Source organism: Rousettus aegyptiacus, unplaced genomic scaffold, assembly GCF_014176215.1.
Source record: "Rousettus aegyptiacus isolate mRouAeg1 unplaced genomic scaffold, mRouAeg1.p scaffold_m13_p_1, whole genome shotgun sequence".
Classification (NCBI taxonomy): domain Eukaryota; kingdom Metazoa; phylum Chordata; class Mammalia; order Chiroptera; family Pteropodidae; genus Rousettus; species Rousettus aegyptiacus.
Genome location: NW_023416284.1, coordinates 12,354,339 through 12,373,505, shown reverse-complemented (window position 1 = coordinate 12,373,505; position 19,167 = coordinate 12,354,339). Strand labels below are relative to the sequence as shown.

At 38.5% G+C, this 19,167-nt stretch overlaps 2 protein-coding genes across 6 annotated transcripts in view; one reads left to right on the top strand and one right to left on the bottom strand.

Moving 5' to 3' along the window:
* Positions 1-874: 874 nt before the first annotated feature.
* LOC118608699 (formin-like protein 5) lies at positions 875-1,588 on the bottom strand. Its single transcript, XM_036228270.1, has one exon. It carries the CDS (start codon positions 1,586-1,588, stop codon positions 875-877), a length of 714 nt encoding a protein of 237 aa, XP_036084163.1.
* HP1BP3 (heterochromatin protein 1 binding protein 3) overlaps positions 1,090-19,167 on the top strand; it is a 31,014-nt gene continuing 12,936 nt past the window's right edge. For 2 of the 5 annotated variants that reach the window (XR_004953634.1, XM_016149201.2), the window contains exons 1-8: positions 1,090-1,209; positions 5,120-5,315; positions 5,755-5,854; positions 8,529-8,682; positions 9,982-10,141; positions 12,479-12,622; positions 14,378-14,458; positions 15,556-15,710. Coding sequence is in view for 4 of the 5 variants with exons in the window: in XM_016149201.2 (XP_016004687.1) it covers positions 5,220-5,315; positions 5,755-5,854; positions 8,529-8,682; positions 9,982-10,141; positions 12,479-12,622; positions 14,378-14,458; positions 15,556-15,710 (890 nt within the window). In the remaining variant the exon portion in view is untranslated. Of the gene's footprint in view, positions 1,210-1,293; positions 1,766-5,119; positions 5,316-5,754; positions 5,855-8,528; positions 8,683-9,981; positions 10,142-12,478; positions 12,623-14,377; positions 14,459-15,555; positions 15,711-19,167 lie in introns of those variants that run through there. The other 3 variants (XM_016149203.2, XM_036229558.1, XM_016149204.2) reach the window with 3 other exon arrangements.

The window sequence follows — 19,167 nt, the reverse complement described above, 5'->3', positions numbered from 1 at the left end:
TTAATGAAATGGCCAAAATGACCCAAATGACCACTTGTGAACAAGCTGACTATGACACCAGAGTGCCAGGGCATTGGTGATGCCATCGGGACATTAATGATAATGCTCACTTCATAAGGAATTATGGGGGTCGATAAATTTTTATACAGTTGACTTTGATAGAGTGGGTAGCTATGGGAAAGCTGGTGAGACAGTGTAAATGCTAAAGGAAAAGACTGGGGACTGAGCTAGCAGGGGTTTAAACGGTTTCATAATTTTTAGAATGCTTGGCACATACGTTTTGAGTGTTGTTGGTCTCTGCTGTGAGCCTCGAAGCAATTCTATTGTTTATTAACTCCCTGTGCCACCATCCTCTCCAAAAGAATACCTACTTTAAATACATCGAATTTTTCCAAACTGGTTTTGAAAAGTTACATTTTTCAACAGTTATGTGCATTGTCTAAGTACGCTGACACCAACGTAATATGACAATTCAAAGGAAACTGCCGCTTTTCTCTTCTAATCCCAGGTTTCCTTTTGGAGAACCCTCCATGCTTTTGCAGATTAGGGTTCATAGATTAGAATGGCAACTTTTCCAGTTCTTTTCCTGAATCGCTATTCTGCCCTGTAAGGTCTGGATACTTAATGGAAACGAATGTTAGGTACTGAATTCTCCGCTATCTGGTTTTCCAATTCTAACACGGTCTTCAAAGAAGGGTGCTGCCGTTTGTTCTTGGGCTGGGGCTAAACTGAGAAGCGGGAAATGCCCGCCCCCTAAGGCAGACGGATCGCCAAAGCGGAAACCTAGTTAAGACCAGGGACTGAACTAGAGAGTAGGGAACGGGTAAGGAGTGAAGAATGTCCTTCTGAGGAAAAGGGAACCTCAGCACCCAAGCTAACGGGCACCACGACAGCGCCGGGTGAAACGGGACTCACAGCCCCGCCCGCGAAGCACCCCGTCCCGGAGCGAGCGCTCGCGCCCCCGCGCGCTCGGCCGGGGAGGGACGTCTCCGCGCTCCCTCGCTCCCGCAGGCTGGGGGCGCGGCCGCCGGCGCGCGGGGGGGCGGGGCTGGGGCGGGGGCGCGCGCACGCGGGGCCGCGGACAGGGGGGCGGGGCGGCAGAGCTCGGCGGCTGGGCCTGGAGGACAGCGGCAGCGGAGGCGAGTGGCAGCGGGAGTGGCGCCGAGAGGCCGTGCGGAACGCGGGCGCCGGGAAGTGGGCAGCGCAGAGGTAACGGAGGACGGAACAGGCGGGCGGGGAGTGGTCGCGGGCTCGCTGGACCCCAAAAGCGAGTAGCGGAGGCCGCTAGCTCGGGGCGCCGATGCCGCTCCCGGGGAGGAGGGGGCGGGGCGCTCGGGTCCCCGGAGGTGGTGCCTTTTGTCTGCCTTCCCCGGCCGCTCCGCCCCTCCTTCCACTCCCCCCTGCGACCTAGCCCCCTGCCCCTCTGGTTGACGCTTCCTCCGGGGCCCTCTGACGCGCGCTCCCGCCCTTGTTTTGTTTGGACTGGGGGGAGGAGGGGAGAACTCTTCCCTGGTCTAGGGCCTTGCGTCCCAGCGCGCCTGCGCCGGTGTCCGCCCTCCGAGCTCCGATTGGCTGAGGGCTTGCGCATGCTCCGAGGCCCACGGCGGGCCCCGCCGTCCGCTCTCGCCCTCCCCCTCACCCCCACTCCCTCAGCGGTTTTCGGAGCCGGTTCGAAAGATGCCGGCGGCAGTGACTGGCTGCGGCGGGCCCGCCCCCCGGGTTCTTCGCCTCTGCAGCCGCCGCCGCCATTACGGAGCTCCCAGTGGTGAGTGCGCGGACCGCTGGTGCTCGCGGTCCGCGGCTACTTGCGTCGCGCGGGCGGACGCTGCCGGGTGGTGGCGTCGGCCTCGGCCGCGTGCGTACGCAAGCGTGAGCCCAGAGCTGCAGCCGCGCCGCGGCCCCCGGTGTCAGCCGCTGCCGAGCCCTCCCGTCACTCGCTTAGCCGCCTTCATCTTAGCTTTGCTCTCCCCTCGCCTTCTGCTCTCGCACCACACCAGCCGCTCCCTGCCTCTTTGTCTCTGCTGTTCTTTTCACCATGTTCCTCAGCGGTCTAGGAGAGTGTTTCAGAGCTGTTGGCGCTGCTGAAAAGGCATCGCAGCCGCTGCCGCCGCCGCTGCTGCTGCTGCTGCCGCCGCCCCTGCTGCCGCTGCCGCTGCCGCCGCCGCTGCCGCTGCCGCGACACGGGCCTAAGCTTTCGTTTTCCCGTATGGCATTCCTAGAGCTTGTTACTCACCGCACTTTAGACGACGTGGTCTTAATAAAGTCAAGGTGGTGAATATGAGTTTTTGTAAAGAGGAGGAGGCAGGAGTGGTGAAGTGAGAGCCCCAGATCTAAGTTGTAATACCTAATTGACTCTGTGACCGAGGATGAGTCACTTAACCTTCTTGAGGGAGTATTCTCTCCAGCACAGCGGACTGGACAAGGTGAACCTTACTGCCCCTTCCGCGAATAAATTCCCTCTTTTTATTATGCTTCCCGTTTTTCATTACATTGACAAGTGAGAAGCCACTTAGAGATCCGTGTAGGAATTCACTTGGGACCTTATGAGTATGCTGTTTTATCTTAGAGTGAAGTTAGACTAAGTGATTAGTTTTGTTTGGGAAGGTATTTTAATTTTGTTAGGCATAAGCAAAAACCTTAGGAGCTTTTAAAATTTTACTATTTCTTTCAAGAGTTAGTGTTTTTGTGTTTCAAAGTAGAAGTACCATTTTAAAAGTACTTCTGATTAAAAGTTTCTTTTAAACAGCAGGTAAACTCAGCTTGTTTTGGGCACATATAGGAACCAGGTGAAAACTGATTTTCATCTGTTCTTTTATTTAGCAAATAATTGTTGAGCACCCTACTCTTTGTCCGGTATGTTCTTAGGAACCAAATATGCAGCAGCGAACCAGCTAGATGAGAACTCTGCCAGGGAACGAAGCATGGCAGCCTAAAAGTCTGATTGTTCAGAAGTGCAGCAACAGAAGTTTAATAGGTGCATGGTGTTGGAAAGGCAATGTGAATTAACGTTCATATAGTTTTGTTAGCCCCGTAATAAACAGTGAACTTATTAATAAGGGATAACATTGAGCAGGAACCTCATTGAAGCATTTAGGAAGAGAGTGTTCCAGTTGAAAAGAACAGCAAGTACAAATGCTGGTATAGGGATGAGCAGAGAACAATCCCAAGGGCCAAAAGGTCTGTGTGTTTAGTTAAGAAAGAGTGATGGGTAGCTTAATAGAAAGTGAAATTAATGAAATAAGGGGGTGGGAGGGGTTTTAAGCAGGTGTGTGTGTGTGTGTGCACGTGTGATAATTGGCAAGCCAGCTTATTTCTCACACTATGCTCTTCTGTGCTTATTTCTGAGGTTATTCCAACCTAGACATACTTCTTATCTGGCCTAATTTAAACTGTCCTTTTTGTCCTTGGGTTAATGATGTCTGATGTCTTTATGGACCATATACCTGTTGCTGCCCTGGTTTTAGTCAGTTTTGTCACTTTGGCATTAAGAATAGCTTCCTGTCCCTCCCTCCCTATTTTAACTTGTTTTAATTTTTGGTAATTGTGAACACAGTTTACTGGAAAGGTTTCACACTTTTCAGTATTTTCTTTACAGGGAAATATGTTTTAAAGATACCCTGATAACAGACACTTTGAAGGTTTTGTTGCCTTTACAGTTGTGTTGCATTTTCAACCGCTAGCTAGTGTGTGTTATCATGGGTTAAGAAAGACGAATTTATTAGTAATATCACTTTACCAAAATAACCTGGTTGTGATGTTTTACTTCTGTATAGTGTTCACATATAAAAATATCAACAAATTTGCATAGCTTTTTTATTAAGGAAAATATTTACTAAGTACCAGTTAATGGATGAATGAGCAGATCTATATATTGAAATTATTTCAAAATGTATTTTAGGTTTCACAAACCTAAATAATGCCTTTAAACCCTGGGTGGGCTTTTCACAGATCAGAAAACAACTACTTGTCTTTCTGTATTTTGTAATTCTTAAGTGAATTGCTATATGAGCATTTTAAGTAGTTTTTGTAACATTTGGTAATTTTAAGTATTCATGGATATTTCTAATTATTCTTGATAATGAGTATAGTGCATTATACATCTTGAATTCTTTCAGCTTCTTTCCTTGCAGCTGATTGACAATTCACAAGTCTGGTATTGCTCTTGGTATTCCCAGAGATTTTCCCTGTAAATGTGAAATCAAGCGTTCAATGGATGTTTTATATTTGTCCTAGTTGTAGCTTGGAGCTATTACCTGACAAATTGAAAGTTCTTAAATTCCTAGACGGGGTTACAGTTTAAAGTCTACCAACTCTTTGTTAATTAATGTTCATTTTTAGTACAGAGATCTAAACACTCAAGTCATCATTTTCTTATATTTTGGAGCGATTATTGTTATAAAATATCATTGAGTCCCAAATGAAGTTTTGGGGGGGTCAGAGAGTGTTAATGATCAGGTAAATTTGAGTGACTACCTGGGTTTTATCTTTGAATATTTAATTATGTTCTGTGCTAGTTTTGCCTACATTAAAAATATAACAAATACGCTGTTAGAAGCATGCTCTGTTCTCCTAGATGACAGTCTAAATTTGCTTCTCTGGGTTTGGAGGCTTTTAGAATGTTATGTTCTTCAGCAGTATTTTTTGCCCCTTGTATTACTTCTCTAATGGAGGTGGAGTTAAGGTTACAGGTAATTTCCCCAACCCCTTTGAGAAGAATAACAACAAAAGTCTTCTCCTTAGTAAACTGATCTTTGAGTAAACATTTGACTGAACTGTTCCTTAAGCTCCTTATTCTGTCCTGAGTTCCCCATGGTAGCAGGATGGGATGGGACTTGGTTCCTTATGAGCTTTTTTTTCCTTGTTGCCTTTGTTCATGTGGAAGTTGCAACAGCTGCTGTGGCTTGTGCATTTGTCTTAGTCGCTGCTTTACATAGTCTCTATTTTGATAGAGGTATTTGATAATCGATCGAGTCATCTGTTAAAATTGATCAAGTCATCTGTCACTTAACTATAAGTATTATAGTGAAATTTTGTTCCCTTTGGATGTATATTAAATTTAGATGTTTTAGTTTAGTTTTGTTTCTTTTAATCTTCACACCAGGTCTTTTCTGTGCTTTAGGTTGACTTTTCACCACACTGAAACCATTAGGAAAAATCCTTGTGGTTAACAGCAGAGGCTTCAGAGTGTAACCTGTACTGGGGCCTAGAAATTATTTTAAATGGCGACTGATACGTCTCAAGGTGAACTCGTCCATCCTAAGGCACTCCCACTTATAGTAGGAGCTCAGCTGATCCACGCGGACAAGTTAGGTGAGGTAGGGGCTGACACATTCTTGAAGCTCACTCTTGGATCAGTCCCTGACTTCAGGCTCTGCTGGGTCCTTCTTGGTACATGTTCCTTCCCCTACTTTGGGGAGTCTGGGTTGTAGATCTGAAAAAAATCAGATATACAAAGCTCTTCATCTTCCCTTTCCCCTCAAATTCCTGAGAAAACCTCCAACTGTCTATTTTTATTCCAAATCAAGGGTAATTATTTGTTTCCATATGAAATTCTTGCCAAAAAAAATATTTTAAAAAGTACTTTTAAAAGATCATATTTTACTTCAAAAAAAAAAAAAAACTTGTTAAAAGTAATTTGCATCCAATCCTGGAGTAGACTTAGAATTCACCATCTTCTGACACCCATTAGGCCCCTTGGGAAAGAGAGAAATTGTTTTTTTATGCATGTGTGATTATGGCCATCTCTTTTCTTAGAAGGTAGAAGAGAGCGCCATGCCTATTCGTCGAGCTGTGAATTCTACCCGGGAAACTCCTCCCAAAAGCAAGCTTGCTGAAGGGGAAGAAGGAAAGCCAGGTAAAGTAAAACAGTGGACAACTTAAAAAGGCGAAAGTTTCCACTCCAGTTTGGAGTGTCCCATAAATTCCCTTGAACTTAATTTTTTTTTTTTTTTTTAATGGCTAAGTGTTTTGGGGGAACATTTAAAGAGGGAGTGGTACCTATTTGATATATCATTTCCAGACCACGTGGGCAAAGTAAGAGTTTCATCTTGTCTCTAAAGGTTTTTGGAAGTTGAAAATCTCATGTTCTTAAATTAAAAAGAGAAAAATGGTTGGAGGGAACAGGAACGGGCAAAGAGTAGCTTCTGGGCATACAGTCTCATAGGAATGAAGACTGAAAGAATGGAGGACTTGGGCCTTCAGGATGAATAGTGGAAGACTCACCCAGAAATCATCAGAAGGCCTTAAGGGAGACAATGGGGGATCAAAACATTGGTTTCGAACTGGTGTTGTTAGAGAGAAGATTGACCAGACAGAAGTGGGAGCATATGAATTGAGAGGAATGTAAAACCGTCAACCTGGAGGACTAGTGCTCCTTCACGGCATCTCTAACCACCTCTTCTCCTTTTCCCTGTTTTTTTCTTCTCATGACCTTTTTCTTTCTTTCCTTATCCTTTTCTCCTTTCTCCCATGCCTTTTATTTCAGGTTTTCCAGGATGAACACATGGTGCTGTCCCTGTCATGGCTGTTAGAACCAAATATTTGCTGACCAGCGTAGATTAGGAATTAAAAATATATGCACCCTTGTTGCCTTTATCCCTTGGTGAACCAGGGATATAATCTTTTCAAGCTGAGCCTGGATTTTGTCTCAGAATCCCCAGATGAGTACTATAAGCAATTTGGGTACCCTGGCCTAAGACATTAGGTGACATGGGAATCAGCATATTAAAAAAATAATAGGTACTGGTGAGTTGAAGATTTTTTTGTTGTTTTTTTATTGTTTTTTTTTTTTTTGGTCCAGCACTGAGATAAGCCACTTGGTGGCCCATCTTGATCCTCATTTGTTTAACAGACACCTGAAGCCACTAAATCACTAATAACATCAGTTTTCAGAATATATGCCAGAGGATTCAGGTATAAGGTATAAAAAAGGTCGACCACGAATTTATAAAGGACCAGTGAGTCACTTCACAGGTTGTATGTTTGTTTAATCTTTTTTATCCCATTACAGTATTTTGTACATGAATATAATTGGGCATCATTCATACTTTAAATTTTATAAATCTTACATTTTACACGGAGGGCAGACACAACAGTTTAATGAGTTGGATACAGTATCTTATACATAACACATACTCCATATTTGTTGAGTGGCTGGACCTTTTAGTAAACCATCAACTATTAAGCAGTTATTCTTAAAGGAAAATAATGTGAAATTAAATTTATAGCTTATTATTACAGTAAAACCTAATAAACCATTCTTAGCTTTTCATTTTTGGAGTAAGACAATATATAAATAAATAAACATATGACTAATAGTGAATTTTTACCCACGGGCAAATCATTGGGGTGAGGAGCAGTAAAAGATAATCATGATAAAAGATACATCTTGCAGTTATATGTATCACCAAATATCATTGTTATAATGAAGTTCTAGCCCTAATACCTTGTAAAACGGTTTTAGAAGCGGCAGAGGAGGCCAGAGGAGGATGGATATCACTCACATAGCACAAGTGCTGGCCTGTAGGCTTCCTCTAAAACATTTTATATAATCTTCATAATAATTCTGTGAGGTACGGTTATTAAGACTTGAAGATGTCAAAAAACTTGCCCTAAGATATCAAGCTAGAAAGTTATAAAGTCTGAACTTGATTCAGGTGTGTCTGACTCTAAAACCTCAATTTTAGCTGAACATATATGGGAGGAGTTTCAATTTACATGCAAGTCTGGTTGAAAAGCATCATCTGTGATATTTACAAATGGTAATTGATCATCCTTAAATTTGTGGTTTAGAAATTTGTTGAGAAACTAGAAATCCTTTTAGATTTGTATGTTCGTAGTTTGGTTATAAAAAGGAAGTGGCATTTTTAATTCTTGTTTATATCGAAGGCCACAAAGAAGTCTTCATCGTCTTGCCAGTAATTAGTTCACGTAATTTAAATGACCAACCTCATTAAGCACATATTTTTATTTTCTGCCTAATTCTTGCCACTGGAGTTCTTCAAAGCACTTGCTTAACCATTACCTGGGGTCCTGTTTTTCATAGTAGCTGCCCAGGGACATACTGAGAAAAGGCACAGACAAGCAAACTGCAGACCTCAGTATTCCCTCTCTCATATTTCTACTCTTGCCCCAACCATTTCACTTGGAAAATACATGTTAAATTTTTATTATTTATTCCCTTAACCAGGATTTGTCTGTTAAATTGTGAAATGACTAATTTCTTACTTATGAATCACATCATTAATGTTGCAGAGTAGACTAATCAAGATATTTGATTTGAGGTAAAATGAGTTTCCTTTCTGTGTATTCCTGGTCTGTCTCCTCACATAATGGATTAACACCCCCTTGTATAAGCAACTTGAGTAATGTAAAGAAGGAAATGCACTCGAGTCATTTTGTTCATTTTAGAATCCATCTTTTAATTGGAACATTTGGCTTATCTGTTTAATAAGATAAACTTTTACCCTTTTATTGACTCAGGCTCTAATATATCTACTTGCTGCAATTCTGCTCACCTGATTTTTTAGAACCAGACGTAAGTTCAGAGGAATCTATCTCTACTGTAGAAGAACAAGAGAATGAAACTCCACCTGCTACATCTAGTGAGACAGAGCAGCCAAAGGGGGAACCTGAGAATGAAGAGAAGGAAGAAAACAAGTCTTCTGAGGAAACCAAAAAGGAGTAAGCAGTTATGCTTCTTGCTATTTATAATCGAAGACCACATAAAAGGACTGTAGACCAGATTGTTTTAAAGTGTGATAGTACTGGTTTATCCTAGACATTTGCTACTTGGGTTTACTTTTTAGAATTACCATTTGAAATAGGTTTATTGTGCAGTTGTGTAGCCCATTAGAATTTGTAGTAGTTATCAGAGTGATGGTTTGAATAATCCAAAATTCATTCCTTGTGCCTTTGGAATGTGCTTTTATGCTTAGAATTCATTGTGAGAGTGTCTGATACTTTACACATTGACGTAATTTCAATAAAAAGTGAAACATGACTGTAAAAATTTGATCAGGGAGACACTTCACCATTTGTTCCTCCCTCTGTGCCAAGAGCGAGTTTTTTTTACATGCTATGTTAGAAAACGTTAATCTCTGTCAAGACTTTGAGAGAGCTACCTAAAACTCTATATGTTCAATGAAATATTCAGTTAGAGAACCTGAAAGCAAAGTTGCTATTAATAATCTGTACAATGTCGTGGCAGCTCTTTTTTCATTTAATTTTTTTTTTTTTGCAGGACAGCTGATAGCATTCATTTTATTTTCATAATTGGTCAGAATAGTTAGTAATTATTTTTTAAATAAAAAAGTAACTTAGTAATAACTATACCTTTTGGGTATAATCCTCAGGGAAATCCTTTATCCCATTTTCATAGGTATAAGTAAAGTCTGTAGAATTTTTAGCAGCTTCCCTATATTTTAGGTGCATGTAGTGCTGCTGTTATTACAATAGAATAAAATTAGTGTAATGCTTTATGGCTCACAAATTGTTTTTATAAACATCATCTCATGACTCTTGTAACAACCTTGTGAAGTGTTTGGTATTATATTACTATTACAGTTGAGGAGACTGAGACTCAGGTCACTTGCTAAGATTATATAGCTAGTAAGTGTTGGAGCTAAAACTCAAACCCAAGTTTTCTGACTTCAGAGCGTGAGCTCTTTCCACTATGCTAAATTGCATCTGTTGTAGTTGTTACTAAAATACATTTCTTTTATGTACTGTCCTTTTATACCAGTGCAAATTTATATGACTCCTTTCTCCAATACCAAAGAGAAAACTTACTTTTTCGGTTCATTTATAGCATCGTATTTTTTAAAGTTTTATTTTATAAAATTTTGCTTATTTTACGTGTCACCTTAGTGTGGAAGTAAATTAAGACGTTATTTTTTATCCTTCTCTGGTCTTTTCTTTTTATGACTTTATGCCTCTTTCTGGAGAGTTCATCTTATGTAATAACTACTCTTTGTTTTAAAGTGAGAAAGATCAGTCTAAAGAAAAGGAGAAGAAAGTGAAAAAAACAATACCTTCCTGGGCTACCCTTTCTGCCAGCCAGCTAGCCAGGGCCCAGAAACAAACACCGATGGCTTCCTCCCCACGTCCCAAGATGGATGCAATCCTAACAGAGGCCATTAAGGCAAGTTTTTATTTCAAACAGTTTATCTTAGATTTATTCTGTTAATGCCTTTTGCTTATTTGAAAATGGCATAGTCCTCTCCAGACACCAGAAATCTTGTTCTGCTTCTTAAAAGAGATTTAAATAGAAGAAAACCATTATGAAGTTCATGTTTTTTTATAATACAATTACATTTGATGAACACTGTTAATTTTTTTAAATGCAAATTTACTATAACAAGTATTTTTAACTTCAGGTTTTTTTTTATTTTTTACACAGTTTATTGGTTGAGTATATAGTTTTTATTTGAAGGTTTAACATGTTAATTCATTCAACATATTTAAGGGCTAATTTCTCAGTGTCAGGCAACTCTCCTAGTGACATAGCTTAGAATAAAGCTAACAGGTTCCTTGTCCTTATGCAATCTAATTATTCAAGGTAACTGAATAGCATTGAGAATTTTTATTTTTAAAAATATACTATTTTTAGATCCATTTTCAAAGCTGAGTGTCTGATATTGGTAGTGGTTATCTTTCACACCTGAACTATAAGAGACCCTTAGAAACATTATACTTTGCTTCATCACTTAGCCATTCCAAAATACTTGGAAAACATTCTCCTTACAAAACATTCTCCTTGCATAGCTTCATGACTTTGCTATAATCCATTGACTTTTATTAGCTTATGTGATCATCAGATATAGTTTTATTATTTTAACTTTTAAGCTTATCTTTCTAATCTAACACTGCCTTTTTTGTGTAAATTTTTCTGGTTAATTTTGCCTTGTTTATTTCACATGGTCAGATGAAAAGAAGAGCTAAAATAGAAGCCATAGACCTCCTCATTTCAGGGGCCCTCTGGCTAGGACCTGAGTCAGAATTGGGAAGACAGGTACTGATCAGTTTTACCAAGGATGGTGTGTACATGAGAATGAGCAGCCTGAGCAGCCTCGTTCTCAGACTTGGAGAAGATGGCACTGGCACATAAACTAGAGAAGGTTTGCCTTCGGACTGTTCCCTGCACTCTTTCAGGGGTGCTCTCAACGCATTAAGAAAAAGTCCATGGTCTAGATAGCTTGACTATAGTGAGATCTCTTTTCTTTGTGTAGTCTTTCTTCAGAGGTTTTACTTCACGACCCCTGCAGCGTAGGTTTGGGGGAGCAGTGTTACAGTGAGGCTGGAGAAGGAACTGAAATTTTAAAATAGTAAAGTGAAAAATTAAAACAGTATAATTAGGCCTAAAGAGTAATGATTGTGCATATGTATATAACGTGTATTCCATGTAGTGTTGTAACAAGTCGTGACTTCAGACCACCGATATCATTTTCTGAATCAAATAAAAGTCCTGTTGTCTACTTCGATCTCGTCAGTTTGGCAGAGCAAGGAATTGTTTTAGCAATAGTCTTTTTTTTTTTTTTTTGTCTGATTTTCTTTCCTTCGTGTTTTTCTTAAAGATCAAGAGTAAACAATAGGTTGTAATAGGTCAGAGACATTTACTTCAAGTAGGTGAACCATATTAACACAAGTCGTTTTGCGTTGTACAATCTTTTCTGGTCCATCTGTGAGTTATTTTTCGTTATTGTCAAAGTATATGAAATAACATTTAACTAAGTCTTTATCCATTGAGAATGAGTAAATGCTGTGTTCAGTTTATAGATGATGGCAGCACAAAATTAGTTGTCTAGCCCATGAAATAAATAGCAGATGCTATTTAAGTGTGCTTCAAAACGTAAAGCGTTTGAAAAATTTTGTTGCCTTTGTTACATACTGACCTGCTTAAATCTCCCATGGGCATTAGTCAAATGGAATATAGAGAAATAAAATAGAAGAGGGCACTTTAAATGTCCTCATTGTTACCTAAAACTCCCTGTAAAGACTTTGCCATCTATAAACCTAGTTTTATGCCATTTATTCAGATTATCTTTGCTTATGTTCTCTGCTGACATACAAAGTCTTCAGAGAAATATCGGTCCTGGCGTGCCAAAACTCATTCCATAAATGGGCCAAATTCGTGATCCTATGTTCTGCTTTCCTCTTTTAATGCTAACAATCTCTTTTCTAAATATAGACTAGAATTTAAATGGAAGGAGGTTTTTCATTAACACGCAGAATGTTCACATGTTCTGTTCTCTTTGGTGTTTTGAACAATTTTAAATTATTGTTGCAGAAATGTTGTAATTCATTTCCTCACAGCCAGGAACTTGTTACCTGAAATACTGTTTATTCTTTTCTGCCATTTTTATCATCCATTATCATGTTTACTTCCAAAGTAATTTATTTTGAAAACTTTTCTCTGTCTAATGAAAAACTGCTAGTTTAAAGTAGCATGTATGGTTTGATAAATAAATCTGTTTTCTAGGCATGCTTCCAGAAGAGTGGTGCATCAGTTGTTGCTATTCGAAAATACATCATCCATAAGTACCCTTCTCTGGAGCTAGAAAGAAGGGGCTACCTCCTTAAACAAGCACTGAAAAGAGAATTAAATAGAGGTGTCATCAAACAGGTATTAAACATTTATTGGTAATAAGATCATTCCAACATGTATTAGCTTCATAATTCCAAGATACATAATTTTATATTTAGTAACATTTAGGCTTTTGATAGCTCTTTTGTTAAAAATAAGCTAAACATGTGATGGAATACTTAAGCTTGACCTAGTTTTATTAGAGACTAGGTTTCAAAATCACTGGTGCCAGTTACCTTTAATTGTTCTAAAGAGCAGAAGTAATAAGATAGTGTACTTATTTTCTAGACGCTTGTATTTTTAATTGGATTTTCTTTGGGGCTGCTTGTGCTTGAGATCATGTAGTAGTGAAGATGAAAAGCAAGGTTAAGGAATTCTACCACTGTAGCAGCCAAAAAGGTAATTGCTCTTGTCTTAGGTTTGTTAGTTTTAAAGGCTAACTTATGTGACTAGACTTGTTACCATTATAAGTTAGATTTGTAAATAGATTCACTTTATCTATAGTATGTAAAACTATTAAAGTTTGTTAGCATCAGAGAAGCCTGAATAAATTGTGACTAGTATTAAACTAATATCAATTTCAAAGATAAATCTGTTACTTTGCATAGTACAGCAAAACATTACTTAGAATCATGAAAATCTAAAGCTAGAATAAACTTTATCTTTTCTAAACCTTCATACGTCCAGAGGGATGAAGTAACTACCAGGGTCCCGCAGAGTGGGAGAAGATAGTTCTAAGGACCTATTTCATGCATTCCCAGAGTCTTCTTGCCTTTATTCTATACCTTTCTACATTGTTTGATTTATGTAAAATTCTTTACCATTCAGGCATTTAAACTCTGTTTAGGAACTTTCAGCAGGTACCTAATTCCATAAATATAGAGAGTATCTCCTATGTGCCAGGTGCTTGGAGGTCCGTCATTGAATAAAACAGACTCTTGTTGTGTGGTGCTTTTGTTTTAGCTTTCTCAAAATGTTGTAAAACTGATATTTAAATGGACTTTAAAATAATTATTGATTAGAAGATATTGTCTAACCAATATAATTAGAAACAAAGATTTACAATATATGTCAGCACAGTTTATGATCTGGCTTTGTGTTTTTCTCTATGAAAATAGTGTTTGTGACTTACTCTTGCTTTATAGGCTGACCCTCAGTTTGATGCTTAAACAACAGTTTATAAGCTGAAAACATTTCAGCTGTATTATATTCATAGTGGTGTAGGTAAAGCTGAAGTACAGGACTCTGGTTAACGTAAATCAACTTTAAAGTCCTAAGAAAGTGCTTTGTAAACTATGGCAATATGTGGTAAGACTTACATATCATCACATGCAATGTCTAAAAATAATTAGATAACCTTTCCCATGTGCAGGAATCTGTAACAGGCAAATTGGGGGAAGCTTATAGCTTGAGAATCAACTAGGCTATGAACTTTTGCCAAGGAGCTACCTTCCTTCAAGATAGAGGTTATCTCATTTTTCCCTTCCTTCCATGGAACTTTTTTTAATCTTACAGTAGATTGTTTAATCTGGTATCACAGGAACATCTCTCCCAGTTTTGTAGATGAGGAAGCAAAAGTTCAGAGTGTTTTCAGGGTACGTAAATAGGACTCAATCCCATGTCTTTTGACTAATCCATTTTTTTTCTTCTGAATAGTTTAATAGCATTTTATATTAGTTCTTGTATCATTATGCCCTTTAATTTGCTTAGATTGGTATAAAGTTATAGATATGAATACCAGAATAATTTAAAATAAAAATATTGGTTATTGCAACTAAAATTAATTTACTTTAGGTAAAAGGAAAAGGTGCTTCTGGGAGTTTTGTGGTGGTCCAGAAATCAAGAAAAACCCCACAGAAATCTAGAAACAGAAAGGTAAGAAGTCTGTACCATAGTTTGCGCACTGTAATATTATTATCACTACTCAAAATAGCATCTTTGTGCCAGGCACTGTGCCAAGTTATCTTTTCTACTAAGGCCTAGAGAGGTTACAAGTAATTTGCCCATTATTGCCAGCTAGTAAGTAGGATAAGACAGTGTGCACATCTAAGCACTCTAACCCCCGAGTCTGTGGACCTCACTGCTCTATGTTAAATTATGGCCTGCTGTATGAATTATTCTGCTTTTTGTGAAATATCTTTTAAACAAGAATAATCATACAAGTACATTTTCACTTAATATTAGATTCCGCAACTACCCAGAGCCAGTTTTTCTTCTCTTTTTTTGTAAATACTAACACTCCTCCCCAAGGTACATAATTTCATTTATGGAAAGTATGTGTACAATAATAAAGCGAAATAAATATTTACTATGTCCTCTGTGTCAGTAATTGAAATGAGTATTCTCTACATCTTTGTTTTGACAACTGAAAATTTTTATACTTTTTTCATAAAACTGGCAGATGCTTTCAAAATGAACTTCTGTATAGTGCTTTTTGGTGCTGCATGATCCTTTTCATTTGTTATTGAAGGCTAAGACTGAATTAAGACCTTTAAGTAAAGTCTACCATTCCTTTTTATTTTATTTTTTCCCCCTTTTTTAAGTCCTTCCACTCCTGACCTATGGATGTTGTCATTTCCCCTTAAGAACTGGATCTCCGAAGGTGGGGAGTCTCTTGGTGTGCACCCGAGGCCTGGGGCACCCGGGGTATTGTCTGTGACTCCACCTGGGGCGTGAGCCCAGTACCTTCTGCATGTAAAGCAGATGTGCTAACCACTACACTAAGGAGCCACCCCATTCATTTTTATTTTTATATGTATTTTTAACTCAATCTGAAATTTTACTCTTAAATTGCCATGCAAATAACATTATACAACTGTGTTATGATTTGTTTGAATTTGAAAAGAAGTGCTAATTTTCTGTTGTTAGTTGATTTGGCAGTCAACTTTAAAAAGCTCTGGAGTTGAATGTGGAAGCATTTGGACAGAAATCTATATTCTCTAATGATGATAATTTTCAATATTACATTTCAGAACAGGAGCTCCGTAGTAGATCCAGAACCACAAGTAAAATTGGAAGATATCCTCCCACTGGCCTTTACTCGCCTTTGTGAACCTAAAGAAGCTTCCTACAGTCTCATCAGAAAATATGTGTCTCAGTATTATCCTAAACTTAGAGTGGACATCAGGTATGAGCTGTTGGGCTAGATTTTAAACCACAGATGCTGTCATTGCCTTAGCTCCTTTTTTGTGAGAAAGAAGAAAGATTAAATATTCAACAAAGGTTACTTTTGGCTGAACTAGGAATAAAAAACCTTTTTTGTGGGTTTTATTTTTTGTCCCATTATGTTTTCTTTTTTCTATCTCCATGTGTATTTTCTTTTTGAAACTCAAACTATGTGTTAACTTTTATGAGACCCTGATAGAGTAACTTTTCATGATGTCAACTGCTAGAATATTAGGCATTAAACTCTATGTCCTCTGAGCTGCTCATTTTTTTTCTAATTTTTTTTATTGTGGTAAAATGCACATAATATTTAACATCTTACTATTTTTAAGTGTACAGGTGTTCAGTGGTATTAAATATATTGATAATGTGTTACCATCACCCCCATCCATCTCCAGAACTCTTCATCTTGCAAAGCTGCAGCTGCGTGCCCATTAAACAAGAAATCCCCGTGTGCTCTTTTCTTCTTGTCCCTGGCAACCACCATTCTACTTTCTCTATGATTTTGACTAAGTGCTTCATATGAGTAAAGTCATACAGTATTTGTCTTTTTGTGACTGGCTTATTTCGCTTAGCATAAAATCCTCAAGGTTCATTCATGTTACCAGTTTTGTCAGAATTTCCTTTTTAAGGCAGAATAATATTCTAGTGTGGGGGTGTGTGTTTGTACGTACGTGTACTACATTTGATTATTCATTTCTCTGTCAGTGAACATTTGAGTTGCTTTCCTTTTAACTATTGTGAATAATGCTGCTGTGAACATTGGTGTACTAATACATGGTTTTTGAGACCCTGCTGTCAATGCATTTGGGTATATACCTAGAAGAATTGCCGGATATAATTCTATTTTTAATTTTTTGAGGAACCACCAAACTTTCACAGTGGTTGTATCATTTTATATTCCCACCAACAATGGACAGAGGTTCTGACTTTTCTATAACCTCAACAACACTTGCTACCTTCTGTTTTTTTGATAGTTGCCATCCTAATGGGTTGAGGTAGTCGGTACTCATTTTGTATTTAACTGAGAACCAAAGAGAATTAAGTCTAATATAATACTCTACTAGAAATAGCATAAGAGCTTCATCATCTAAACCTATGATACAAAATTTTGAGAAAATTTTGATAGTAATTCATTTGTAAAAAAAAATACCACTTAATGTCTAGACTGATCATTTAGATTATCACATGCTTATTTGTAGATTAATGCAGGTATACTAATTTGTTTAAATTTGTAATTCAGTTTGTGTTTTGAGTATGTTTGTGTGAGATCTTTGTTGTGATGGCTTTTATTTACTTGCATTTTTGAGGCAAACAGTAAGAATTGCTGAGGTTTCAGCCCAGAAGCCACATACTCAGAAGAGCACTTAGTGGTCTTCAGAGTGCCCAGTTGAAGAGTTAGTGAAATAGTGCAAAAGAAAAGGGAATCATAGAAGCATAAAATTTGAAATTAATACTGTGATATTTTTATGTTTCTTATGTCCTGAGTATGATCCATAGATAAAACTGTGGGTCAGAAATGAATTGATGCATTTAAAGGTGGAAACTTTATCTCTCCTTATTCTTTTTTGGGGACTGGAGACCAGATCCTTTCCCTAACTTTTTTCTTTCCTTAAGGTTCTGCTCTGCTCCCGTAAGACAAGACAGGTTGTTGCTAGCTGTGTAACTTGACTCCATGTCTGGTCTTTGGGAACATTTCCTCTCGCCATCTTACGTTGAAACAAAATTTGCCTGGTAATGGTGGGTTGTCAACCCATATTTGCTAATGAACTTGAAGACCTCTTCCTGTGATCTTATTATAGAAAATACCTTTCTCCCTTTACTTCTATGAAACCATATGGATTTTTCTCTGCCTCATACTGTAGTGGAGTTCTGTCATACATACATAAATTTAGCATGAAATTTAGCCTTACTTAAACCTAATCAGAAGAGCAAGAAAACTACAGTTTTAAATGTGAGTTGTCTATTCTTGCTGGCTACTATTTTTCTCCTACTTTCCCGTAAGCCCACTTTTGTCACACATTACCTTTGCCATTTTCCCTGAATTACTTCTTTCAGTATCAGAGATGACCTCCATGTTGCAAATTTCGGTGGTCAATTCATAGTCCTTATTTACCTGTTGTTCTCTCACTGGCATTTGATAGTCAATAACTCCCACCTATTTAATATGCTTCCTTGACTTGCCTTTCAGGACACTACATCTTTCTGGTTTTTCTCCAATTTCAACTCTCATTCTTTCTTGTTCTCCTAAGGGTTGCTGATTTCCCATCTCCTGACTCCTTAATACAAAAGTGCCCCAGGTTTAGACCTTAGGCCTCTTGTTTTTCTATCCGCATTCACTTGGTAGTTCTTTCCACCCCCAAAGCTTTAAATAGCACCTATATACAACTGATTTACAGATGATATAAATCTAGCTTATACCTCCCTTGTAACTCAGCACTCACATATAGAGATGCTCATTTAACATCACCACTTGTATGTCTAACTTAACATGTTTAAAACTGAACTTCGGATTTCCCACTCGTCCTCACCAAAAAAACAACTGTACCTTCTGTATCTTCTCCATCTCAGTTAATGGCAACATCATTTTTCTAATTGCTGAAGCCAAAAAACCTTGGGTTTGTGCTGGTCTCTTCTCTTTATTCCACACTTATATCTAATATGTAAGCAATTACTTTAGCTCTGTCTTTAAAATATATCCATAAATAGACCTCTTATTACCTTCACTAATACCACTGTCTTCTAAGCCACCATCATCTCTCACCTGTATTAGAGCAATAACTTCCTGTTTCTCTCACTCTCCCTCCCCTTTAGTCCATTAAGATAGCAGTGAGAATGAGACTTTTTTAAAATGTTAGTTAGGTCATACCACCTTGCTGTTCATAACTTCCAATGGCTTCCCAGCCCCCTCTCAGTCAAAGCCGGAGTCTTTAAAATAGCCTACAAGGCATTACACTTCTATTGCATCTCTGACTGAATCTCCTCCAACTCTTCCCTCCCTCACTGACCTCAGATTCGTGCTGTTCCCTTTGCCTGGATGTTTTTCCCCATAATCCACTTTGTTCATTCCTTCATTTCCTTCAGGGTTTTACTCTTGTTATCACCACATGCCTGCCTTGACTGCCTTACTATTTTTTTAAACATCTGTTTTGGGAAATTTTAAAGATACACATAATCATATAGGGAACATAATCATCATACTAACATTTCTAACAAAATCATTTCTTAATATCCAGTACCCAAGCCACGTACATATGGCTTGTCTCCAGAATGACATTTTACAGTTTTTTTCGAGTCAATATTCAGACATGGCCCACATATTGCATTTGGTTGATAGGACCACCTAATTTACATTCATGATCTTTCTCTCCTTTCCCAGCTTTCAGAATTCTACTTCTCTGCCTTGATTTGTTCTATAA